Source organism: Agelaius phoeniceus, chromosome 18 (genome assembly GCF_051311805.1).
Source record: "Agelaius phoeniceus isolate bAgePho1 chromosome 18, bAgePho1.hap1, whole genome shotgun sequence".
In the NCBI taxonomy this organism is placed as follows: domain Eukaryota; kingdom Metazoa; phylum Chordata; class Aves; order Passeriformes; family Icteridae; genus Agelaius; species Agelaius phoeniceus.
Window position 1 is genome coordinate 10,082,946 of NC_135282.1, and position 21,654 is coordinate 10,104,599.

Below are 21,654 nucleotides of genomic sequence, written 5' to 3' on the forward strand. Positions count from 1 at the left end.
CTCTTTGGTCTGTGTTCTGCTGCTCGATCAGCGCACAGTGAAGAAGCTCTTCCTCATCTCTAGGTGGAACTTCCTGTGCATCTTTCTGCCCGTTGCTCTTGTCCTATCTCTTGTCACCTCTGAGCAGAGCCCGGTCCATGAACACGAGCGCAGGTGGCCACAAATCGCTGAGGAGTTAACCCCCACACCAGCACAGCCCAACCCCGTGCCACGCGCCGGGCGGGGCCGGGACTCGAACGCGTAACCCTCGGACCCGCAGGGCCCGCGCTGGCCGGGCGGGGGCGCGGCTGCCCCGGCGCCGCCCGGAAGCGGAAGCGCGGCCGCGGTTCCCGCCGCGGTTGCCGAGCGGCGGCCGCTCCGTCCCGTCCCGCCCGCGGCCATGAGCGCGGCCGGGCTCGTGTCCGCGCCGCCCGCAGCCCCGCCGGGGCCGCCCGCCCCCGCCATGGCCCCCGCGCCCGACTACTACGAGGAGGAGGAGCTGGAGAGCGCCGAGGAGGAGGACGGCGAGCGGAGCGCCCGGGCCCGCGACTCCGACGAGGGTGTGTGGGGAGGGGGCGGGTCGGTGCCTGGGGACCGGGGGGATGGAGCGGGGGTTCTCCTGGGGGGTGTGAGGGGAGCGCTCCGCTCCGCACGGTGTTTGGGGAAGGGCTGCGGGCTTCGGGGGTTCGGGCGGCGAGAGCAGCCGAGGGAAACACGGAGCTGTCAGGGGGCAGCGGCTCCCCGCGGAACACTAAACCAGAGAAGCCGCTGGACAGGCGGAGTTGTGGCTTCCCAGGTGAGCAGGGGACAGTGGGACACGGGGAGCGCTGAGCAGGGACTCAGTGCGACAGCAGAGGGAAAACAGCGGAGAAATCTGGTGTATGGGTTCTGACTCCGTGGTGTGAACGGGGAAGGACAGAAGTGTAGCAGTGCAGGAGGATGTGACAGCGCAAGAACCAGAGAGCGAGGGAGAAGAGCAAATTAAAAAGCCAGGGTAGCCAGGAGTGCAGAGGGCATGAAACGACAGATAAGGGAGGTGTAGAGGACTCTTGGGCAGTGCCTGTTACTGGCAGCAGAGCCCCCTATCCCTTCTGGCCTGGTTAAAGATGGGATAACATTAAACATGCAGAGGGAGACAGGGTCAGTGGGCCTCTCCCAACAGAGCATGGAAATCCTTTGTGGTGGCCCAGACATTGAAGTATATTTCTTGTAGTTAAAATCTTGGTTTATTTTTGGTGCTTTAAATTTTACCTTAAGTTTAAACTGTTTGTATTTTAAGAAAAATCTGAGAAAGGTTTGATTTAAGGGGCTGGGCTCCCCTGCCATGTGTAGGGAATTAGCTGTGGTTCAGGTTTCTCAGCTTTACCCTGTAAAGTCTGGAGGCACTTGCCCCTCTTTGGCAAGGTAATGGATTCTTGGCTCCCCACATGTTACAAATAAAAGCCTGAAAAGTCTTAGCATCAAGCTGGCAATCCCACAGTGATTTACTTTATTTACAGTTTATACTATTTATAAAGTGCAGCTATGTTTATGGCAGTGCTAGTATCTGAATATTGCAGTACCAAGTGAAGGATAGGTGAGAAGTTCAGGTCCCAGGCAGTAACTGCTCTCTTTGGTGAGAGCTTTGTGGTCAACCTGAGCAGCACTGAGTGGGTGGAACTCCAGTTACAGGTTTGTGAAACGTCTTTCAGGTCTTTAGGCTGTTTGTGTCTCACCTGTGTGTGAGTATTAATGTAGAGCCCCTCATCTTAAATGAGAAGAAATTCCCAGGCTGAGGTTGAAGCTGTTCATGCAAAACTCACAGTTGTAGGAACATGAGATGTTTCATTTCCCTCCTGAATTCATCTCTCAGGTTGTCTTTGATGCTAAATTGCCTGAGGTTTGGGGATTTCTTTTTTGCTTGCCTGTTTCCTTGTTTTTAAATAATTTACTACTGAGCTTGGTTTTTCTTTTTTAAATACTTTTTCAATTTAAACAAGTTGTTTTTTGCCTTGTTTAGACACTGAGGATGCCAGTGAAACAGACCTGGCAAAGCATGAGGAGGAGGACTTTGTAGAAATGAAAGAACAGTAAGTAATCCATTCCAAATACAGATAAGGTGATGTTCTATTTAATTGTGGATTTAGGGGTATTTATTGCCTAAAACTTGGCAAAATTTTGGGCCAAGACTGGGAGTTTTAAGTGCTTACCCCAGTGAAACAGCTCATGAGTCCATACACTTGTATTTCTGCTCTCCCCAGTTACTTTCTCTGTTCTGTAGAAATTCAAGGAATTAAGGGCTACTGCTGTTTTAGGCAAAGAAATAATCATGAGTTCTGAGATCAGCTGCAAATGGATCCTGCTGCAGATAAATCCTTCAAATAAAATAAAGGTTCTGCTTTAGATAAGCTAAGGAAAAGTAAAATGCCTTTTCAAATGCCTTAAACAATAGAATTCTAGTCCTGAACCAGAAATGGACCTTTGGGAGACTTGAAACAGTCTGCCCATGCTGTGTAGGAGATTTGCAGTATTTTGAGTTCTTGCTTACTGGCAGAGACCTGTTTTTATACAGGTCAGGAAGATTTGGCCAGTGTTAAACCACAGATGTGTGGTAAAAGAAATGCAAGTTTGCAGCAGCACCAGGAATAGACTTGAGTGTGTTTTTAAAATAATGTGGGGAGCTAGTACACAGCTAATAAAACTTGATATAGTACAAGAATGATTCTGCTGTAAAGCTTCTGATGTTTGTAGATCTAAATGTCATTTTAGGTTACAACAGCAACAAAAACCCCCTATTTTATCCAAATTTTAAACCCATTCTTAAGACAGAATGAGAACCTTTCATGGGAATAAAGTTCTTTAAGTTTGCAGTTCATTTGTTTCCTGAAGTTCTGAGAAGTTTTTGATTCCTTGTAAACATGAAACCTCAAGAGATGGTGGAATAAGCGATGTGTGCTTGGTGTTTAAAGTTTCCTGCTGTGCTTGCAGGATGTATCAGGACAAACTGGCATCTCTGAAGAGGCAGTTACAGCAGCTGCAGGAAGGTAAGCTTAGAAGAGTGGCTTTGGGTTTTATTTTCAGCACTTTTCAAATGTCATAGAAGGATGGGAGCAGCATCTTTCACTGCATGTTGGTTCTCAGCTGTGCTGCAGAGTTGAAAATGTCAGCTGCTTCCCATCCACTTGGAGTTAAGCCTCTCTGCTAAAACACTTCTTAAAAGGAGTAATCCACTTCTTACAAAAGCAGGGAATGTGCTTTGAGTGGTGTCTGACTCCTTAAGGATATTTAATACTTGTGAAAAAAATACAATGGGAATCTACAATTTATTTCCACTAGGTACTCTTCAGGAATATCAGAAAAGGATGAAGAAGTTGGACCAGCAGTACAAAGAAAGGATAAGGAATGCAGGTAAGTGGAATTTCTCTCTAAGACACTGCAATAACTTAAATGTGTGTTTTGTGTAACACTGAAGTAAAAAAGAGGTAATTCTATCCTAAAAAGAAAAGGACCTTGCTGGAGCACAGGGATCTTTGGGTACATTGCAGGGTTTTCTGAGTCTACCAAACATGACAGGATTTGCCTTGATGATTTTCTTCCCTTGATCAGCATTGTTTGCTGCCTGATAAACAGTTTTAGCCTTCATTTGTGTGAAGCAGCACAAGTAGAAAGATGATTCCATTTTTGTCTCACCCACAGTGTCCCACTTTGGTTTGTTTGGTGGCCCCAGCTGAAGCCTTTGGCTGCCCTGTCTCCTTCAGTTTGCAGGAGTGGGAATGAGGAGCACAGGCTTTCCCCAGGATCTGTCTCTGAACAATGAGCCCAGGGGATTTGCTGCTGGAACTGTTGTTCTGCATGGCTGTGGCATGGAATGGGCTGCCTGGACTTTGGGTACTGCTCTGTTTGAAGGAGCAAAGTTAATTTTTAAAGTGCCCAGTGCTTGTCCTTCTGGGTGTTTTGTTATGTTGCTGCAGAGGAATGGCTTGGGAATCAGATCCAGCTGCTTGCCCTCTCTCTCATCTTCCCTTTTCAGTAGTTCTTACCTTGGATATTGAATCAGGGCCTTTAAAAAAGGCATTGTGTGGATATAGGAAATACAGCTGCTCCTCCTTTAGCAAAAACAAGCAGTTCTGTATTTCTGAAAGTGCCTGGGAAAGGTAAAGGATTTGCTTCAGGAACTGAAGTGCTTTGAGCAACTTCTTGTTAACAGGAACCTGTCTCCTGAGATGAATTTTACTAATGATTTAGGTTGGAAAATATCTCCAAAAAGACCTTTCATATGCACTAGAGCTGCATCCTGACAAGCCTGGGCTGTTCTGATAAAATTAAGCCCCAGTGCAAACTGGTATTTCTGGCTGGCCACGAGCAGTGCTGCAGAGGCAGAGTTCTTCCACAGGAGGGCAGGTGGTGATCACTTGGAATTTCATGAGTAAAAAATCCAGCTGCCTTGAACTACAGGAATAAAGCTCTTTTATGTTTGTCCTTGCCAAGCTGTGGTTTATTAAACCAACAGTTTCCATTTACCTGCATTTGATTATCTACATAATGCTGCTTTCATGCTTTGCAAATAGAAAGTTTGATTTTATTACTGAAAGTTTGATTTTTATTGCAGCGTTCTTATATTTGGTGTATATCTATTACTGGTTTTTAATTTTTTTTTAAATAATAGAGTAGTACAATGTTGCTACTGCAGCCTGAACTGAACTCAATAGTGTGGAATAGTGGAAGCTTTTTGAGGTGACAGTCTGTAAAAAAGCTCTAGTAACAGTGTATTTTTGTGAAACTTTTTCATAGTCACTTTATTTTCAGCATAAAGCTGTGAAGTCAGAGTAGAGATTGGATAGGTACATGAATTATTTGCTTCACTGCCTGTCTTGGCTGCAATATTCAATGGCTTAAAATGTTAAGGAAGTAATTTTGTGCAGCTTTGAAGGTAATAAATTAAGTCTTTCTTGTGTTTCAGAACTGTTCCTGCAGCTGGAAGTAAGTACTCTTAATTTATCAAAAATATGCATTAATTAGATGGAAGAGGCATAAACCTCGTTTCATCAGCCAGTATTTGGGCTTGTTTTCCCAGAAGGCTTAAAGAAATTTTCTACCTCTGGCTGCCTTGTTGCACTTGAGATGTAGTAGAGCTTACTGCTGGTATTACCTCAAGTAACTTCTGCACTTTGTTTTTAAAGTAGAATTAAATATTTGCTGTTGGGCTCTTGTATCTGGCTGTGCATTGGGCTGGTCAAAAAGGGGTGTTTAGGTGATGAGTGTTATTTATAAATCAGCAGAGCTCTCTGCTAGGGACTTGATTTGTTGTGCAACATCAAAATGTCTTTTTACAAATCATTCTTTTGCCAATATAATAGCACTAAGTGGTATTGGGATGTTTTTCTGTAGATTGTGAATATTGATAATCTTTAGAACTTGGGCCAGTTGTGAACTGAAAAGCTGCTCAATAAAGCATTTGAAAAGCTGTTGTGATATCATTAATTTGAGTCCTTAATTAACCTCCTTGCTCCTTGGGTTTTGCATTAGACAGATCAGGTGGAGAAAAATTATGTGAAGGAAAAGAAAGCAGCAGCAAAGGAGTTTGAAGATAAGAAAATTGAGCTTAAGGAAAATCTGATAGCAGAGTTGGAAGAGAAGAAGAAGATGATTGAGAATGAAAAGCTAACCATGGAATTAACAGGAGGTAAACAACATAAGCACCTGTCATTTGTGTTATCCACTCTGCTCCTGCTTAGGAAAAGAGCTGTGAAGATGTCAGTGCTGGTTTACACAGCTGGTGGGAAATGCCAAGGGGTGCAGAGCACAAATTGATGGCCTTTGAATGGAGAAAGCAGCTCAAAATTCAGTGAATTGTTAACTGGGGAATCAAGCAGTGCCAGTGGAGCAGCAGAGGGGATGATGGCCTTGCTGATATATGGGAGAGAGGCTGCTTTGGTACCCTGATGTAGCAATAAAACTATTGAGATATTTCACAATACTGACTGAACCAGTGATGCCAGTTTGTAAAGCTGTGTCCTTTCCTTGCTGCAGGACTGGGTGGTCAAGCAGTTGAAGAAAGCCAAATAATCAAGTTGAAACCTGCTGCTTAAAGCCAGAAAACAAAGATTTGTGGGTTACATTTCTGTTCAGGCTCTAGAAAATTTATACTAAATGGACAGACTTTTTTTGAGACAGTTGGTACCCCTGTTGTCATCTTGTTGCAGGGGTTCCATACTGTTGTCTCCTTATCACAAAAGTTTCACACCTTTTGGTGTTTCTCATGGGCAGCTCCTCACAGCACTGGCTCTTTCTTCTTCACAAAGCAGCCACTGAGCCCAGTTCCCCTCTCAAGCAGCCACCCCACTCTTTTATAGCATCTTCTTCTCATTGCTTACAGCTGTGGCCTGCTGAAGGCAGGCTGTTCCTAATCTTTGATAATTGGCCCAGCTGCAATCTCTTAGGGGTGAGATTACTTTCTTTTGTCATCTTATATTCTATCCCCCTATGCCCCTGCTGCCTTGCAGTGCTCTGTGGTAATGAACACGGGGGCTAAGTCGGGGTTGATTATTCCTGCAGAATTCTGTTGCTGTGGTACTGAACCAAAAATCTGGTTTGATGTTCTTTGGGAGCAGCTCCCTCACTTCATGGACTGATAACATGGTTTGTTTGCTGAGTCCTGTCCATGAGTTATACCCTTCCTGTATTTCTTGCATAGTATCTACAGGTTTTATATTAACTAATAATGTAGTTAATATTCAGAAGTGAGAATTAAACCTTGTTTTGGTGTATTAAATGGTGCACTTGGCTTAATATAAACTCTTAGGGCTGATGTGGACTGGAAAGCATCTTGAGTTGTGCTGTTTCCCTGGTAACTTTTTATTTATTTATGAAATCTGATCTCATGGTCATCCTTGTTCACCCTTGAGATGAGGAGAGAAGGAATTTGGTGTATTTGGCACATGCAGAGCTGCTCAAGGTTTTTGTGTCTAGTGGAATCCAAAGGAGCTTCCCAGATGGAAATGCTTCCCAGGGGGTGATGCAAGGGTGCTTAGAGATGAGCCAGTAAATCTCAGCACAGAGAAAGGAAGGTGGGATGATGTGTTTGGCATTCATGGTGTGGTCTCTTGGCTGCCAGTTCAACATATCTTGATAAATTAAGGAATGAGTTGTGAGAGTTTAGTGCAGTTGTTCAGTAAAGGTTATCCTATAGGCACTTGGACAAACCTAAGTTCAGATAATTACTTAGTGATGAGACTGGTGTTGAAGTTTTTAACAGACTTTCTTCTTTTTCCCCAGTGCATATGCTGCAATTTACTTCCTGTCAACTGCTGCTCTGTGTGTTATTAATTAGGCTCATTTCATTAATCATTCTTAGGTAATCTGAATTTAAATACTGTTTGTTTGAAATCACTCCAGCAGACTTGTATCAGTCTTCAATGCAGAAATTTTTTCTAATCTTTTGACAAAGCTGTTTTTCTGCCTTGAAGATGAGAGAGCAATTGATTTGTAGCTGATGTTTTACATGCTATTAATGATCTGAGTTGGGCTGGGAAAGAACTCCATGAGCTTGGCCTTTTAAATCTGTTCCCAAGCAGATAGGCTGAGCATGAAAGGAACTTGAATTCTTGTAGCATCATTGTGCTGCTTATCAGTACCTGGAGCAGCTGTAACCATGGCATTGCAGCACTGGCACTGAACAGTGACCTGATGGGAGAGAACTTGGATTCACTGTCAGCACTTCCATGCAGGGAGCTAGCACACAAACACACCAAAAAAAAAAATCCAATTTGCTGAATGAAAAAGGGAAGATTATTTTCCCTGTGCTTTGTGTAGAAAGCTGCTGCTTCTTACTCCTTTCTCTCTGGTCTTATCAGCTCTCCAACTTCATTTCTCTGCAGATTCAATGGAAGTGAAGCCCATTATGACAAGGAAACTGAGACGGAGACCAAATGATCCAGTTCCCATCCCAGACAAGAGGAGGAAACCTGCCCCTGATATCCTTTCCTGGAGTCACTGCTGGCTTTGCAGCCCCTGTGCTACCCACACCTTGGCTGTTTTGTACAGCAAAGAAAAGGAAATGAAATGCCAGGATCAGATTTTAACCTGGGAAAGAAATACAATTGTCATGTGTAATGTGTGCTAAAGCAATACCAGCAGTTATACAATTCTATGTGTATATACATATATATGTTAGAGATCCTTTGGTATCCTAATTTAATCCTTACAGTATCATGAGATAAATTATTCTCACTGACAAAAAAAAAGTTGAATTCTACAGGCAATTTATTTCACAAAAGAAAAACTTTAGGAGAACGTTAGATATAGATATATATGCTGAGATAATTGATTCCATAGATAGTAAATGGCTTTTTACATGAGCCAGAGCTTTTCTCATTTCAAGACGTGACAAAGCATTTACCAGAAAGATCATATTTGTCATATCCAAATAGTTTTTCCATTTCTGATAAAAGCTTCAGATCTCTAATCCAGAGATGCATAGCAAAAGCAAAGATGCTAGATTTGTTCTTTGAATAAGAAAAGATGAAGATTCATCTTGTTTTCATGTATCACAAGAGACAGAAAAACATGTCTGTGTAATCCTTAGGATCTGCCTTGCTGCATGTCTCAAAATTAAAATGTTCCTTGGCTTCTGGAAATATGTTTTTAGCTCCTCTGTGATGATAGGCACTTTTTCTATTTGTGTATTAAATTCACCTGGAGAGGAAGGCAAGGATATTTGCTTTGCAGGGGTTTCTCATTAGATTCTAAACCTGTATTTCTTAGATTAAAAAAACTTATCTGAGTGACTCTCATTTTCTGAAGGCAATATCAAACCTTGAACTTTTGGAGTTCATGCAGGATGGTCATGAGCATCTCCAGTTTCAATTAACCTCCTTCTGGTTGGAGATTCTGTTCACTCTTTCAGGAAAAAAAAAAGTCATTTATTAGTGCCCCTATCTCATCCAAAATAAATGAGTTTCATAGTGAACATGACCTGCTAATTGAGCATGATACAGCAACCACACAGTAAAAATCTCTGCCTTTGCTCACTGGGAGAGGATTAAAGTCCATCAAAACCAAAATCCTTGAAATGCAGCCCAGCAATTGTTAACTTTAGTGTAATACTTTGAATACTTTTGGCTAAACACTTGTTATGAAGAAACAAAAGTACAGCAGAGCTCTTAATAAGACTGTAATACACTAATTTCTGTTTTCAGAGGTTTTGGGTTTGTTTTCAGGTGCATTGTAGGCTCTTATTTATCCCCAATCACACAAAGTTTTATTTAACTAGGTTTAGGTGGGATTTAGCTTCGCTGTAGAAAACCTGAAGTGAGTCTTGTTTCAGCTCACAGATTCTTTTCCACAGAAATAAAAGATGAAAACCACTGAAAATGCTGGTGCTTGATGCTTCCATGAAGTAAATGTCAGTGCACTAAAGGCTTTTCATTGATGGTTGTTTCTGAATAAATTCAAATGATTTTGCACTCTGCTGCTAAGATGGTGGGGATGGACTTGTATTAATTCCTCTGACATAAAAAACAGCTCAAGTAAGACATTTATTAAAATCCTGGAAACCTTTTGGCTTACATTTACTCGAGTGAAATGTCATTGACCTTTAATTTTTAGCCTTGCTTATCAAGAGCTTATGGAAACCTTAATTCTGGATACCTCAGCTAAATTATTTGTTGACTGATGAGCAAATAATGGAGGACCTAAGAACACTGAATAAGGTAGGGATTGTTGCTTGACTGTATTTCTTCATTTTCAAGAGAAGGCAAATGCTTTCTCCTGAAGAGAACAGAGCTCTCTTTAATGTTCATTTTTGAGATGTGGCACTATTTCATCCCTGCAGGCTTTCTGAAGTAGCACAAGAAAAGATTTAGCAAGATGGTATCTCCTCTTTTTTTATTGAGGTTTAATTAACCTAATTTAAATGACTGTCACCTAAAAATGTTACCTTTTGTGGGAACTAAGGGATGAGCTATGTTAAGGAGTTTCTTCCTCGTGGCTGAGCAGATGTCAGTGCATTTTTTGGGAGATCACAAGCTGCCTTTGGATTAAGCCTTAGTGTGGGGTAGGATTTTGTCATTAATTTTTTTTCTCCCTGCTGTCACAAGATTTCAGCAAGCTGGATAGGGGGCAGTGTGCATGTTTGTAGCTTTTCTGGGTTTGATTAACATATTGTTTTCTTGCTGAACACTTGAAGGCTTATCTAATTTCTTAGAATATAAACTGCTCATTAAGGCATTTTGAGGATGCTAGTGGAACATTGGTTTTGTGCCAGCTGTTGAGGTTTCTCTAATGATTTAGCTCCTGTATTTTGTGTACCCTGAGAAACGTATCACATTCAAAAATAGTGTGTTAGATGGGTTTGACTCACTGAAGTGGGTTGGCTGAATGCTCTCAAGTTGTTTTTTTGGCCTTTAGGATCATTATACTGATTATCTGCACCTTTGGCTGTTTAGAGCACACTGGTTATGTGTTATGCCACTTAACAGAGCATTTAAAATAGAGAATAAAATATAATAATAAAATAGAGAATAAAATAAAATACTCAGAGTGTGGAAAGTAAGATACCTGAAGTTATCAGTGCAGCTCCTGTGGCTCCTGCCAGATCTCTAACACTGCTTTTTTCTCTTCCCATGTAGCTTAAATCACCCAAGAGACCAGGTGAGTTACAGATGCAGTGGAACTGGTTCATGGGGGGCTGCTCTGAGCAGAGGATGGTACTGCAGATGTTTGGCTGTGCAGTTGCTGTTCTTTGTGTGGTGCTGATGTTTGTCAGGGATGGGAGGGGGGCATGAGCACCTTTGGTGGCTGAAACATTTGGGCATGGGACAATCCAACTGGGAAATGAGGTTTTCCATGATATTCAGGTGCATCTGGGCACCTTGTCTGATTGTCAGCTCCACTGAGGGATTGACCACTTGTGGTTTTATGTCTCCAGCTCTCTAGATGTGCCTATACACTTTGTTTCAAGACAGAGTGGGACTAACTTCCCTCAGTAATTTTAACCATATTTAACGAATTAACTGTGGATTATAACTAAAACAAAATCAAGGACATATTGTCCATCCCTTACCCATGAATGTTTTTTCACATAAATGCTGTATTTCAGTGAATATTTTAATTCAAGGCAGAGGTCAAGTTACTCATCACAATATATAATATTTCCCTGATGGATATTTGAGTTTGCAGTTTTCTCTGCTTGCTATTTCTGCACACACAACCTTATGGACTGCAGTTTTGCAGTCAGATGTGCTGCTGTGAGATGGGCACGTGCTGATCTTTAACCAGAATGTCTCTGCTGTCCCCAGCCTCCCCCTCCTCTCCTGAGCACCTCCCAGCTACACCAGCAGAGTCTCCAGCACAGAGATTTGAAGCTCGGATAGAAGATGGCAAACTCTACTATGACAAGAGATGGTGAGACCTGGGGAGTTTTTGTTTCCATCAGTCTGTTCTGTGTTGTGTAGTGAGGAGGCAGAGGCTGCAGAGAGAAATGGCTTTGAGCAAAGAATTGGTGGACAAAATGCTTTAGGGCAGAGGTTTGCTGTTCCCTCCACAAGCTCATCGTGGGCCCAGTAAAGCAGAGGGGATGGATGATGGAATGTTCACACCCTGCAGGCTTTCAGAGATAACTGGTGCCTCCAATAAAAGGAGACTTGAATCTTTTCCATGGCCCACTGTGGCACTTAGGAAGTCAAACCTAATAAGAGATAGGAGAGGCAGCAGCAGCCACAGTGGGATGTGACTGAAGCTGCCCAGTTTGGACACAGCCACTCCATGATTTGCTGTCAGCAACACTCCCATTTCTGAGCTTCACATTTCTGCCCAGCATTCCACAAGGTGGCAGAAGAAATGTCATCCACCAGCTGCTCAGGATGAAAGATGCTTCTAATAAATCCAAATAACCTTTAAAGATCAAACCCACCTGGGAGAGGCAACTTCAGAATTGCTGATTGGATTTATCTCTGTTGAGTTTTATGGCCGTACAGCTGTACAAGCTTCACAAAACACAAGGAAAATATTAAATTCTGCAGAGGAAACTTACATCTTACACTTAATCCATGAGACTTGCAAGCCTGGATAATCTAGGGGGCAATATTAAACTTGGGCAGAAAACAATTTGCTTTCAAAAAGTCATCTGCTCATTTGTAGCCTACCTCAGTGTTCTGGTGGCTCAAAACAAGTGATGAGGCTGTAATTTTATCATAGAAGTAGGTGTGAAGCTGGGTATTTTTACACAGCAATCCTCTTGGCCAGTTGGTCAGTTTTTCTTTCTGCCTGAAGTTTAATTGAGGGTTCAGTGTACACAGCTCTCATAAAAGCTGCTCCTTCAGTTTAAACATTCATGAAATGTAAAGCAGATAGGAACTGAACAGGCTACTTATTCCACAGATTCATCAAGGTTTTTAGAGGGTTTTTTTGCTTTTATAATTTTTTGGTGTGTGTAAAGTGACTGTCCACAGGATATATTTGGATGAATAAACTCTTCTTAGAATGTTGAAGCATATGGAGTACTTGAAAAGTGTTCATGAGTAAAAAAAGAAAGGAAAAAAAAAAGGCATCTGAAGTAATCTGTCAGTAAAGCTCAAAACTTCTCATTAAATTTAAACCTGGAAGAGCTTCAGTGAGCCCAGAACCTCAGCAAAGCACCAGCTCTCTCTGAAGGGTATCTGGCTGTGGCATAAAGCACTTAACAGATATTTTCACCTTGCTGAATTCACTTGTCATGGGGGTCTTGCTGTCAGGAATTCCAGCTCTTGTCTTTCCTGGCTGCCTTTTTCTTATGCTGTTTTAAGATCAGTATCTTATATTTTTTGTTGTTGTTGTAGTAATAATCCTGCTTAGATTTTTTTTGATTGATAATAAGTAACAGTACTTGTGCAAAGTAGCTGGTGTTTTAATAGAATGAAGTAACTGAGTTGGTAGTGGGAGGGTAATTCTTCCTAAGGTGCATAAAGAATTCTGGCATGCAGAGAAATCCTAAACCTGACAGCCCAGGAATGACTTTCTCTGTTTCCTGATGCAGCCCTGCATGACAATTACCTGAAAACAGGGAATGTTTAATGCCAGTAATGAACCCCCTGAAGTCTTGCAGAGACATTTCAGACATCTCCAGAGTGGAGTGTTTCAGGTGAATGTGGAATTAGACTCAGTTTTTTAATGCTCAGAGCTCTGTGCTCCCCATCAAATCCTAAACCACAGTACACTGTACAGCAGCCATCTTTTTGCTCTTAGCTTTGCTGCATACAATAATGCTGAGGGATTTCTTTCAATCTTCTGATGGAGTTGCAGTTGGAAATCTTGGCCTTTCAGTAAAATATTTTATAGCAGGAAATGGAATTATTTCTGCTTGCCTCCTTGGTGTGTTTTACCTGCTGCAACAGTGAGAGTTGTTTGGCTCTGCTTTCTTGAAAGCCAACTTAAACCCCATTGCATTTTTCATCTGAGGTAATTTCCTCAATCCTATCCCTCTGTGGATATATAAATTTGGCAGAAGGGTGAGACATGACCAGGGAACTGATGCCCCAGGGTGCTGTGCCTCCAGCTGCCCTGTCTGTGTGAGTGTGAGACAGGTGAGACAGCTCTTCAGGGAAACACTGCTGACTTGGCTCTTTGCCTTTTCTGGGCACAATTAGCATTCATTTACTGATGGAGAATCATTCATGGGGTGAAATCCAAGGGGTGAATGAAGTCTCTGACACGTGTGTCAACAGCTTTGGAATTCACTGGTAATCAGAAATTCAAAGTGGGGGAAATATTTCCTTGTCTGTGTGGGCACAGCTAACACTTGAGAGCTGTTGTTTGCCCTGGCTTCTCCTGCACTCCTGCTGATTGTATCAAGATCAAAACTCTTACCTAAGTACTCACAGCATGGCATGGTAGGGCACTGCTGGACTGAGATTCTTGTCTCATCTTAGTGAGGCCTGGGGTTTGCAGCAGCTTATTGAGTTCCTCTGTATCATTTAATGACATCTGAGCTTCCTAAACTGAGATTTTTTTTTGTTGCTTTGCATTGCCCTGGAACCCACTGACATTGTTTCTGTCAAAATGAGGGAGAAAGACACCTGTGTCCAAGCATTGTTTTAAAGGTTGCAGGATTTGGGGATTTTTTTATTCCCTCATCACCCCCATGGGTAATGAGTATGTTTGGAAAGCTCAAAGCTGACACTCATTCTAGCTACTGGCAAGCACTAAAAGATCTTAAAACAGCATAAGAAAAAGGCAGCCAGGAAAGACAAGAGCTGGAATTCCTGACAGCAAGACCCCCATGACAAGTGAATTCAGCAAGGTGAAAATATCTGTTAAGTGCTTTATGCCACAGCCAGATACCCTTCAGAGGGAGCTGGTGCTTTGCTGAGGTTCTGGGCTCACTGAAGCTCTTCCAGGTTTAAATTTAATGGGAAGTTCTGAGTGCAGAATTTTCCAGTAGGAAGAGATTGTGGAATAAACCATTGGAAGACTTCCACATGTACAATATGGTTATTGTAGAAACAACTGTAAAGTTTCAATAAATCCATGTATTTTGCAAATGGCAGTCAGGCTGCAGGGGGTTGCACTGGCTGGCTACTGAGGGAATATCTGTGCAGGGATTCTGCAGCTTGGATTGCCCAGATAAAATCATGATTAGGAGAAAGGTGGAAATACAGTCATGCTTTTATAGCTGTAAAGTATTTTGGTGTTTGCTTGATTAAGATGATTTCCTTGCAAATCACCTGTTCCAGTGTAATTAGTTCTGCCTATGGAAGAGAATGAGGCAGAATGAACAGAAAGTGGGGGTTTGGGGCTGGCACACTGCAGCACTTGGAGAAATGTGAGCTGTAAAGAGGGGAGTCCACAGAATCAAATTCAGAGTTAGGAATTTCAAAGTCTCTGTTTTATACACAACGCATTAAGAACAATATAGAGCTTAAAAATATGATCTAAAATGGGATGAAATGGATATGTTTAGTTATGGACTCCTTATGGCAGATATTTACAGCTCATTACAGAGTCAGGTACCCATTAGTTACCATTTTGGGTATTTTCACACAATAGGGCAGCATTAGAAATTTGAGGTCTCATTAAACAATGCACAGACTGCACTGATTGAGGGTAATTCACTTTTGGTGGTGCTCTGGTAATTCTGTATTGGGGAACAACTTGAGTGAGTATCTGTGATTTGCTCTGTTATATTTTGTCAGGCAAAATAAGGAGTTGCCTTCTGAAATCCATCCTGAGTCTGAAATGGGAAAGGCTGCTTGGATTAACCCTTGAGGGCTGGGTGTGTTGTCAGTCACTGTTCCCCTGGCCTGTGGCTGGGGCTCTGCCTCTCCCCCTTGCAGTTGGGAAATCTGTTTTCAGTACCCTTCAGTGCAGAGTTGAATGTGAGTTAAGACTCTCCTGCATTTCAAAATACCATTAATGCAGGATGTGTGTGTGTGATCAGATCACCACTGTCCTGCAAAGCTGGAGAAAGTGGTGTGGAAAGAAAGGCAGACTTCAAATTTATTCTGTCCAGCTTTATCAATAGTGGATTCATGCATTTCCTTTTTTTTTTTTTCATTTTGCAGGTACCACAAGAGCCAAGCTATTTACCTGGAATCTAAGGAGAACACGAAGATCAGCTGTGTGATCAGTTCTGTGGGAGCCAACGAGGTTGGGGCTGCTTTTATTTATTTAGCAGAGGGGGGAGAGACATGGGTTTAGTAAGGGCTGAAGATAAGATACCTGTCTGGGGTGTAAAGAAAGCTGAAGTCAAGATAAAACTGATTTGAGAAATCTCTTTTTGAGATAGGAAGAGACTTGCTTTGTTTCTGAAGGATAATCCTGTGTTTTGCAAGCTCCTGCAGCAGTTGGGCAAAGGGAGCACTTTGGTTTTTGCTTGCAGATTCCAGACACTTCAGGGAAAGAAATAATAGATTTGAGTGCACTTCTCCTTAATCAGCCAATAAAGGAACTTTAATTTGTTGTGGCAGCTAAGGGAAAACACTTTATTTTCCTCAGAATGAGTTGCATGTGGGATCTGTTTGTGCCACAGCTGTTCCCTTGCAGTGGCAGTTGTGGCACTCACTTGTTAGATAAAAGCAGTGGTAGTGTGCTTATGGGTGCATTAAAATTTGTTAAAAGTTATTATTGTAATTTAGCAAAACTAATGTATCATTCCATCCTACTGTGGTAGAATATAAAATTGTACATGTTTGTTTCCTACAGTTGCTCAAAGTTTATGGATTTTTGAATTATTTTGGCAAGCAAAACATGCCAAATCCTTGGAAATGTTGCAGTTGGGAGATGATTATCAATGAATGTTGATTTTAATTTCTCTGGAGAAATAATTGAAGTAGAAATCCAGGCAAAATTCATTTTGTATTAAGGGGTCCTGTTAATAAAGTCAATTTATATCTAAAATAATAGAGTTAGATCAATTTACTTGTCAGGCCTGTAACTAATATATGAAGAAAAAAAAGGTTTGGGTAAATCACAGGCCAACAGAGCTTTATAATCCTTTGCATTAGGATATATTGGACTTCCCTCCTAAAATACTGCAGTACTAAGGAGTGGATAATTCTTACTCAATGTATTTATTTAAGTATGTTGAAATGCATTAGAAGGATATAATGCAGAGGAAATTGCTCAGACTTGATTTTTAAAGTACAGGTTTTTAGATCTAAACACCTTGAAGGTGATTTCAAAAACTCTCTGGAGTGGCTGCCTTGGTGGCAGCAATTTGTCTTGTGGCACGTGGTGTGAATCCTTCCGTGCAGGTGTTAAAAGAGGCCCTTTTATCTCCAGACACAATTTCTGTGGTACATTGTGGGGAATGCTTCATGGAACAGAATCAGAATAAGCTTTTCATTTGACTAATAGTTACTTGTCTGGGCAAATCCCAGGATAGATAATTTTATCATCTGCGGATCTAGAGAGACTTAGTCTTGATTAGGCAAAGCTCAGTGCCACGGCTCTGTTGTGAGCTGTGGCAGGAGGAACCTGCTTTCCTGATGGTGCTTGAAAGAGTCATTTTTCTCGAGGACTGTTTTGAGCAGGAAGTTAAGGAGGTGAAGTTAGACACCTTATTTCATTTTCTACTCAGGTTGCCTCCCATGGGGAGGGAGAGGGGATTAACCTCATTGATCTGTGCCCCTGGGGGGCTCAGCTCCGACACTAAGACACGGAGTTAATTTGTCTGTTTGCTGCTTGCTGTGAGTTTTCCCTTTTTCTCCCCTAATTCATCTCCCTGTCCCATTCTTTTTGCCCTTGCTCTCCTGCAGATCTGGGTGAGGAAAACCAGCGACAGCACCAAGATGAGGATCTACCTGGGGCAGCTGCAGCGGGGCGTGTTCGTGATCCGCCGGCGCTCGGCCACCTGACTCTGCTCTGCCCTGGCCTGGTTTCTGTCACATCACCAAACCTCTGCCAGGGGCTCCCAGGCTGCTCACTCCTCCCAGCAGCAGGGAACAGTCCTGACCTCTGACGAAACACTTTGTGGCTGGCCACATAATCCCCAGTAGTCCTTAAACCTTTAGTGATGCCCAAGCACTGCCCTGGACTATTTCTGGATTTTGCATCAAGCTTCTGTACGCTCTCTTTGTATTTTGGGTGACTGTTTGAGAAGACTTGGCATCATCCTCCTTTTTGTTGTTGTTTTGTGGTGCACAGATGGGACTCATGTGTCAAAAACATCATCATCATGTTTCTGTTGGGAGTCAGACCAGTGGAAGAAGCTTTGCTTGTCGAGACCTGAGGTTATTTGTGCTTTTTGGCCTTGTTTTCCTGCAAGGCTCAGGATTTTGGGCAAAAGATGAATCCTGCCAGATTTCAGCTGCAGCTGAGAGATGCCTCCAGAATACCTGGTGCACAACATCAGCTTTATTGGATGGACTGTTGAAAGACTGGAGACTTTTTTAGGATGGTGTGAACAGCTCAGAAACTGCAGAAATACAGTGATTTTAATGTAGCTCAGAGTCACGCGTGGTTAGTCAGAAGCTTCCGTTTCTCTTCACATTAAAAACCCCTTCAATGAACAAGCAGAGTATGTCTGTTTGCTGATATAATTAGCTGGGATAGGTGGATGACTAAATTAAAGGACTAATTACCTGGATTTTGCAGATAGCAAGGCTGTATGAACTCTGTGTGTGTCTAAAACCACTCAGAGATGTAAAGATGCAAACAATCAATTTCACTTTTTCCACTGATGCTCAGAATCACAGGTTATGGTGGGATCCTGCTGACAGGAGATGTGTAGTATCCTCCCAAGGATCCTGGTACAGAGTAGGAAGTGGCCTTGTCGTGCTGCTGGAACCTTCATTCCCTGAGATGTTCTGCAAGGAGCTCCTTTTGAAGGCTGTTTTAATTGCTGGAGGTAACACTGGGTTTCTACACTTGGCCTCCTGCAGCACAAGTGAAAATGCCCAAATAATGACATTAAGGTGCTCCCTAGGTGTTTAAAGATCTGCCTCTGGCATCCCTTTATTATTCCCAGTCCTTTGCTGATGGCTGGAAGCACCAATGCCAGGTATCTGCCTTGGCAGGAGCCACATGGTGCCCTGGCAGTGCTGTCACACCTCCACCTTCTGTGCACAACAAATCAATGCTCCTTTTGATTACTAGTCAAAAAGTTGTAAATTCTGTCTTTCTCAATTTCTCTCACTTTGAGGCATCTTCTGGTTTTGCTTTTGAGCTGCCTTCCTGTTAACAGCCATCCAGCCCAGCCTTTCTTTGGTGTGTGGATCAATGGAGTCCCAGGAAGGGAGTTGCAAGGGCTGTGCCCATTCCTTTCCTGCAGTTGGGTGGCAGTCACATCCCAAAAACTGCTGCCTGTACGTGGGTCTGGAGTGGAGTGTGATGGCTCCTGATGTGACTGAGCCACCTGACTTGATTTTTGCTGAGTTTTGAGGATCTGGAGCTCTGGCAAGGCAGGAGAGGGTGTTTCCCACCCTTGACAATGTGCCATCCCTGCTGCAGCTTAGGCAGCCAAATGCAGCAGGCTGGATTTTGTCAAGTTAACAGCTTACTTAATATAACTTAACATTCTCTGCACATGTCACAGGTTTTTGATAAGGTGATGATGTAGCAGACAGGATTTGTCACTGAGTCTTTAAATGAACATCGTTCTAATAATAAAAAGTGCTGAGGAAGTAGCAGGATTTATTTCCTGTCTCCATCACTTTATCAATACAGATATTTGTGGGAATTGCTGGTAACTTGTGCTCAGTGTTGGGGAGGTGCTTTGCCAGCAGCAGCCATCTGCTGCTGTGATGTTCCCTGTTCTGGGGGAATTTTGGGAGTTGACAGAAGTGTGAGATGTCGGTGTGTGTGGGACAGGAGAGGGGCTCCATGAACCCATGGTCAATCAGGGCACAGCCTCCAGGAGGGATGTGAGAGGTTTGTACAACTTCCTTCTGTCAGAATTCCTTGCCAGTTTCCCCAGTGCCCCTGACTCAGCCTTTGAACTGGTAATTTCTGCTTCTGGCAGCCCTGAGTAGGGGTTGTACTGCTGTAAATGGCTCAAAATTAACTGCTACACTGAAGGAATTTTGTTTATAGGCTGCTTCATCCTCAGTTTCTTAATGAAATGAAAGTCTGCCTTGGCTCTGTCGATCACCATAAAGAGTAGCTGTGTCTCACAGAGTACATGAATATTGTATCCTGGATTTTTTATCCTGGCAGGCTGTTCTGTAATGGCCTGAGCCATTTGTGAGGCTGGAAGTGATAAAGTGCACTGCCTTGCTGTGCACTCAGGGAAGCAAGTGCATTTTTATTTTTTTTTAATCCTAAAAGGATGCACAAGTAGTTCTGTGGTGAGGATGAGGCATGTGGAGATCAAGAGTGGAGACATCAGCTGTAGAACTGAAGATTTCCTGCCACCGGTTGGAAAAATAGAGACAAGTTACTCAAGGAGATGGACAAGGTCTTGCTTGAATTCTAGGAGAAAATTGGCTTTTCTGTCTGCTCTTTGCCTGCTTATCATCAGTCTTGAAGGATCCCAACCCTCTGAGCAGAAACAGCTTTGCTGCAGGTATGAAACAATTTAATCCTTGTTATGAACAGCATTCAAAGCAAATTCAGGAAATGGCTTTAACTCATCGTTACAGTAATTTTAAAGAAAGGTGAACCTTCTGCCAAAAATAGACTTTTATTGAGGGTTAAATTGCAGTTGGCTGAGTCATATTAAGCTTTTCTGGTTTTTATTGCCTTGAGAAATGGACTGTGATGTTGATATGTGCAAAATAAAAAAGACATTTCCCCCCCAGCCATTAGATGTTCCAATGGAAGGAGGCCAGATCAGGGAGCCAACTTCCAGGGGTTTTTTGACATCATTCTCAACAGAAAGGTTTCCAAAGAGGCTTTTTCCAAGGACAAATGCTAATACACAAAATTGGCTTTTTAGTTTATGTGCTCTGCCTGGAATTTTGTAAAGAGACAAAGGGATTTAATGACAGAAACACTAATTGTTTGCCTGTTTTTTTGTAAATTTCTGGGGAACTTAAAGAAAATAAAGGCTAAAAGAGCAAGGAATAGCTTTGTGGATAACTGAGGTTCTTCCTCCTTTAGAAAAAAGGAAAAGCAGCATTTGTGTTCTTGTTCCACAGAAGCAAACACTGAAATATTCAGAAATTCTGAATGGGCGTCTCAGGTTTGCTGTTACTATTTTTAGTTTGTCCAATCCTAAAGCTAAGAATTTAATACACAGTGAAGTATTTAGAAAACACAAAAATGCATGTTTCTATTTTTCTATGATTTATTGAAAACCTGTTGTCACTGAAACCTCAAATTTCAAACAGTTAAAGAATTCCACTATTGTAATGTTTTGCTGAATGTGGGAAACTCCATTAATATTTAACATCAGCTCAAACTTAGGGGATGCCAGAACATCTTGTAATACTTAAGTGCCTATCACTTTACAGTGGAGTAATTCTGTTTATTTAGATTCCTTCTTTTTAAGCAAGACTGCCCTTCTGTAAAATACTGATTTCAGTTTTTAAATAGGCATGAAGAACAGCTTGGGTTTATGAAAACCAAAACCCTCTCCCCAAAATATTTGGGAGGGTTTTTTTTTTCCTCCAATGTGATGCTAATAAATAAGCAGAATGGGGAGAGTGCCTCAAAGAAGCCTTGGGACCAACATTAAAATAACATTTAGGTGACAACAGAAATGCTAAATATTCTCCATGGTGTATATCTAAACAGGATGGGTGTCTCACCTCCCCTCACATAATTAAAATGCTGAACAGCAGCACAGGAAGAGTTACTTAAGCCTTTGGTTCTAAAATAGCAATGCTCTGAGCAAAGCCAGGCATTTGTAGGGCTTTGGAACCGAGAGCTGTAACCCACAGGAAGCAGCTGCTGATTTATTCCATCAATCTCACATTTGAAAGCTATCAGTTCTCTGGATGCCTCAGGTAGCTTTGTCATTTTTCATTTAGTTCTAATTTGCATCCCCATGTTCTGCCCTGAATCCTGAGAGGGGAGGAAAAAAAGGCAGAATAATGATGAAATGTACATTTTTCATTTCACTTTATTAAGGCTCCTTATTTTTATTGAATTTAGGATTCTTTGGAGGGTGGTCACTGCCTGCAGATCTCTGCAGGTTTAATGGCCAGCCCAGGTCATGAGAGCTAACAAGCTTTAACAAAAAATAACTACAAACGTAAATCCAGGGGGAAAATTGGTATTTTCAGTCAAGGTTTCTGCTTGGTGGTTTCAATCCTGTTTGGAATTGGTGACTGAAGGGTT

The 21,654-nt window shown here is 42.2% G+C and overlaps 1 protein-coding gene across 1 annotated transcript; it reads left to right on the forward strand.

Annotated features, from left to right (window-relative positions):
• The first annotated feature begins 294 nt into the window (after positions 1-294).
• Positions 295-17,945, forward strand: SUDS3 (SIN3A corepressor complex component SDS3). Its single transcript, XM_054646086.2, has 12 exons — positions 295-539; positions 1,979-2,048; positions 2,947-3,002; positions 3,295-3,366; positions 4,919-4,938; positions 5,485-5,641; positions 7,836-7,931; positions 9,607-9,668; positions 10,587-10,608; positions 11,256-11,361; positions 15,495-15,579; positions 17,190-17,945. Exons 1-12 carry the CDS (start codon positions 380-382, stop codon positions 17,286-17,288), a joined length of 1,005 nt encoding a protein of 334 aa, XP_054502061.1. The 5' UTR covers positions 295-379; the 3' UTR covers positions 17,289-17,945.
• The last annotated feature ends 3,709 nt before the right edge of the window (positions 17,946-21,654 follow it).